Raw genomic sequence first — 4465 nt, forward strand, 5'->3', positions numbered from 1 at the left:
CTTTCAAGTCCATTTTCCATTCCATATTATTTAACATTCTAAATACCATTCCATTCTATTTTTGAGTTGTGTTTCAGTCCAGTTACTCATCCACCCCACTAAGTATCCCATTCCATTCTGCCAAAATTGCTATAACAGCAACTTTCAGAACCAGTTATCAATATTTTTATCAAAGAATCACAGATGTGCATGGCCTGTATCAAGAATTTTCTAGGAATTTATCCACAGTGAGGATATGAATAATTTTTAGCAAAAAGGATATGTCTCACATTGATATGTTTTTATATAAAGAGTAAAAAGTTGGAAATGTGTTGATCAATACAGCAATGTTTGAAAATGTAAGCTTCCTCCATAAAAGTAATACTTTGTAGTTACACTGGCCTTGTGGAAACATATTTATTGATATGGGAAGTGTGTTTTCTAGACCCCAAAAACAGGTTACAAAATAGTATGTATGCATAATTCCGTTTTATTAAACAACAGAACTATGAATTAGTTAAGAATGGTCATTCTACCAAAAATAATTAAACATTTCTAATATTTGCCCCAGGGGTATGTGGGAATTTAGGTTCTAGTTTTCCTAGGTTAGGTTCTATTTGCTTTTCTGTTTTGCGTTCTGAGAATGCAGTAATAATGACTTCTGTAATAATGACTATAAATTAGTGTTGAAATATTAAACTTTATGTCTGTGCATCACAGCATAATAGAGAACTATAGCCAAGAATGGAGACTGGGTCAAATAAATTAATGTACATTCATCGGTGGATTACTATGCAGCCCATACAAATGATGATGTATTTTTAAGGACAGTGTTATCCTAATTCCGGGTAACTCCAGCCCATGCCTCAGGAGATAAGGCAGGGGGAAGGATGTTACCTCAAAATCCCCTCTGATGCATGGCAGCCGTGCTGAACATCCCGAGTCAAGATAGCGAGGGCCCCATCCATTTTCTTGATTTCAGGCCGCTTTCAAGACTCCAGTGTAGGGTCATCCAGATGCAGGGAGGAGTTCCGGGACTGTCGCTTCTGGAGTCAGACATGGGCCCAGTGTCCTGATGGGATTCCAGGAGGGAGGCCCAGCTTAGGGGTATCTCTTTTTTTAAAAAAAAAGATTTTATTTATTTGACACAGAGAGAGACAGAGGGAACACAAGCAGGGGGGTGTGGGAGAGGGAGAAGCAGGTCTCCCACAGAACAGGAGGCCCGATGCAGGGCTCAATCCCAGGACCCTGGGATCACGACCTGAGCCTAAAGCAGACGCTTAACGACTGAGCCACCCAGGCGCCCCAGGGGTATCTCTTGTTGGCCAGTGTGGTATTTTTTTCAAGCCACTGCTTGAAAGTTTCACCACCAGAGTGGTGCTGACAAGCTAACCTGATTTGGGGTGACTCAAACTGTTTATACGGACAGTATTGCTGCCCCCGCCCCCTCCCTCGAAGCACCCCCCCCCACACACACACACACTCATAGGGACCCACGTATGGATGGGGAATTCACACCGTAGACCCGGTGGAGCACACTGTCTGGTTTGGCGCCAGACGGAGCCAGGTTGGCTCGCTCCCTTTAAGACGAGAGTCACGTGACAACCACCCGACCAATCAGAGGTGAAGATCCGACCAGGACACGCCCATTCTCCTCACTCCTTCTTCCTGAGCTCTACCCAGACGGCGTCTGTAGCCACGCTCTCGCGTCTCTGAGAGAGAATCTGGCGTTATGGATGCTCCGTCGTCCGACCAGAAGGCGCAGAAGCAAGAGCAGGGTGAGGTGCCCGAAGGGCCGAAGAACGAGGTCGCCCCTGCCCCCGGCGACGCCCGTGGGGCCGGCAACCCCGATCCCAGTGCCGTGGTCCCCTCGGTCTCGAGCGGCCTTTCCCCATCGGGTGGTGGCGCCCCACAGAGCGGTACGGCAGGTTCCTCTGCTTCCGCCCTGGCTGCCGTCGGCGCCATTTCGGTCAATGGCGAGGGCCCGGAGCTGCCCTCCACGGGCTGTGTGCAGGAGAGGGAGCGTGCTGACCTCCAGGGCGGCCGCAGTCCCCACGCCAAGCTGAGATGTGTGGTGCCCGAGCTGAGGTGTGTGGTGCCCGGGGCGGGGCTGGGTCTCCAGGCCTCACACGCGGGCGGCGTGGCCGCCATGGTGCAAGCCGTGAGGGGAGTTGGCCAGGCCAGCGGGCCTCCGACCCTGACCGCGAGCCCGGGGAGGGGCCGTGGGAGGAAGCAGCCCGGCCGCGAGGAGGCTGCCCAGGCTCAGAAGCCTCCAGAGCGGCGCTGTCTGTTTCCTGCGCTTCCTACAGCTCCGTGCCCCGTGCCCTTGCCGCCATCTTCTCCGGGCTCTCAGCCCAGCGGCCGCCGCCGTTCTCGGGCTTCTCCGTCGGGTCACGCATCCCAGCCAGGCCCTGCCCTCCGAAGTCAGGCCCGGGCACCAGGCCCAGCCCTCCGCAGTCAAGCGGCCAGGCCAGGCCCTGCCCTTAATGGCCGTGCCACCCCGCCAGGCATCGCCTTCCGTGGCCATGCTTCCGGGTTGGGCTCTGCTCTTCGCAGCCGTGCATCCGCGCCAGGCCCTGCTCTCCGTCGCCGCCATGTGCCTGTGTCGGGCCCATCTCTCCGCAGCCGCGGCCGTGCTTCCGCGCCGGGCCCAGCTCTCCGCAGCCGCGGCCGTGCTGCCGCGCCGGGCCCAGCTCTCCGCAGCCGCGCTTCCGCGCCGGGCCCAGGTCTCCGCAGCCGCGGCCGTGCTGCCGCGCCGGGCCCAGGTCTCCGCAGCCGCGGCCGTGCTGCCGCGCCGGGCCCATCTCTCCGCAGCCGCGGCCGTGCTGCCGCGCCGGGCCCAGCTCTCCGCAGCCGCGGCCGTGCTTCCGCGCCGGGCCCAGGTCTCCGCAGCCGCCGCCGTGCTTCCGCGCCGGGCCCAGCTCGCCGCAGCCGCCGCCGTGCTTCCCCGCCGGGCCCAGGTCTCCGCAGCCGCGGCCGTGCTTCCGCGCGAGGCCCAGCTCGCCGCGGCCGTGCATCCGCGCCGGGCCCAGCTTACCGCAACCGTGCATCCGCGCCGGGTCCAGCTTACCGCAACCGTGCTTCCAGTAGCCGTGCATCTGGGCTAGGCTCTGCCCTCAATAATCACGCCAGCCCACCGGGCCCAGCTCTCCGCAGCCGTGCATCCGGGTCAGGCCCTGCCCTCCGAAGCCGAGCCAACCCGATAGGCCCTGCCCTCCGCAACGGCTGTCCGACTCCAGGCTTTGTCCTCCGGAGCCGCATCATCCATAGGTCATCCCCTAGAAGCCGCGCGTCTCTGCCTGTGCCTACTGGCCCGAGTCCTCCTTCTTCCCCTGGGGTAGCCTTACGAAGGCTGGTGTACCAGAGCAGCTCAAGCTCTCCTGATCCTGAGGTCCCAAGCCTTGGTGCCCAGCCCCGTTGGCATGCAGTCCGTATGCGTGCCTCCTCTCCCTCACCTCCTGGTAGGCTCTTTCCTTTCCCTGCGCAGTATGGTGAGAGCTCCTCCTCTTCCTCTTCTACCTCCTCTTCCGGGTCTTCTAGCCAGAGCCCCTCCTCTTCCTCTTCCTCTTCCTCTTCCTCTTCCTCTTCCTACTCCTCCACTAATTTTTCTGGCCAGAGCACCTCTTCCCCTAAGTTTAGTGGCTTGGACTCCATCTCCACTCCTAGTCCTGCAAGCCTGAGGCGTGCCTTGCTGCCAGAGCTTGAAGCCCTGAGCCCTCTGTCTCCAGGAGAGGAGGCTGAAACAGGGAGCGTGCCTTCCTCCCCTACACCTCCAGTAGTGTGACAACTGCAAAAGAAATTAGCATGCACCCACTGACCTGAAGGGGGTGCCTGCTCTGCAGTTAACCTGTGAGGTTTACAAGTGTTCTAGCTATTAACCAACGTAATGAGAAATTTTGATGGCTGTTGTTTGGAGAGGCAGTTTTAAAGCCTCTCTTTCCCATAACTGTACTACCTAGCACTCATTTGCTATTGGCCCCTGATTCCAGGCCCACATTTTCCTGAAAAGGGCCTGCCTTTGCCCCTGAGTTGAGATTTCTCTTTTCCATGTTACCTTTGTATAATGAAATTTTTGAATGAATAAAATAAAAATGTTAACTTCATTTCTAAGATGTAGTGGTTTTTTTATTTTTATTTTTATTTTTTTTTAAGATTTTATTTATTTATTTGAGAGAGAGAGAATGAGAGACAGCATGAGAGGGAGGAGGGTCAGAGGGAGAAGCAGACTCCCCGCCGAGCAGGGAGCCGGATGCGGGACTCGATCCCAGGACTCCAGGATCATGACCCGAGCCGAAGGCAGTCGCTTAACCAACTGAGCCACCCAGGCGCCCGATGTAGTGGTTTTTTTACTGTCCAAAAAACTTAATCCTACATCTGATTTTAGAGGATTAAAGAAAGTTGTTAGTGTGCTAGCTGAGTTCTTTGGAAGAGAGAGGGAATAAAATACTATTCCTTCAATCATTTATTTCTACTATCTAAATGGAAT

The 4465-nt window shown here is 55.6% G+C and overlaps 1 protein-coding gene across 1 annotated transcript; it reads left to right on the forward strand.

The window, feature by feature from the left end:
• The first annotated feature begins 1562 nt into the window (after window positions 1-1562).
• Window positions 1563-3763, forward strand: EZHIP (EZH inhibitory protein). The gene has a single exon (XM_035002529.1). It carries the CDS (start codon window positions 1712-1714, stop codon window positions 3761-3763), a length of 2052 nt encoding a protein of 683 aa, XP_034858420.1. The 5' UTR covers window positions 1563-1711.
• Window positions 3764-4465: the final 702 nt, after the last annotated feature.

This window comes from Mirounga leonina, unplaced genomic scaffold, assembly GCF_011800145.1.
Source record: "Mirounga leonina isolate KUSES-001 unplaced genomic scaffold, KU_Mleo_1.0 Mir_101609, whole genome shotgun sequence".
Classification (NCBI taxonomy): Eukaryota; Metazoa; Chordata; class Mammalia; order Carnivora; family Phocidae; genus Mirounga; species Mirounga leonina.

Excerpts from the sequence above, each read along its gene's own strand:
- EZHIP (XM_035002529.1), top strand. The coding sequence starts at position 1,712 with ATGGATGCTCCGTCGTCCGACCAGAAGGCGCAGAAGCAAGAGCAGGGT.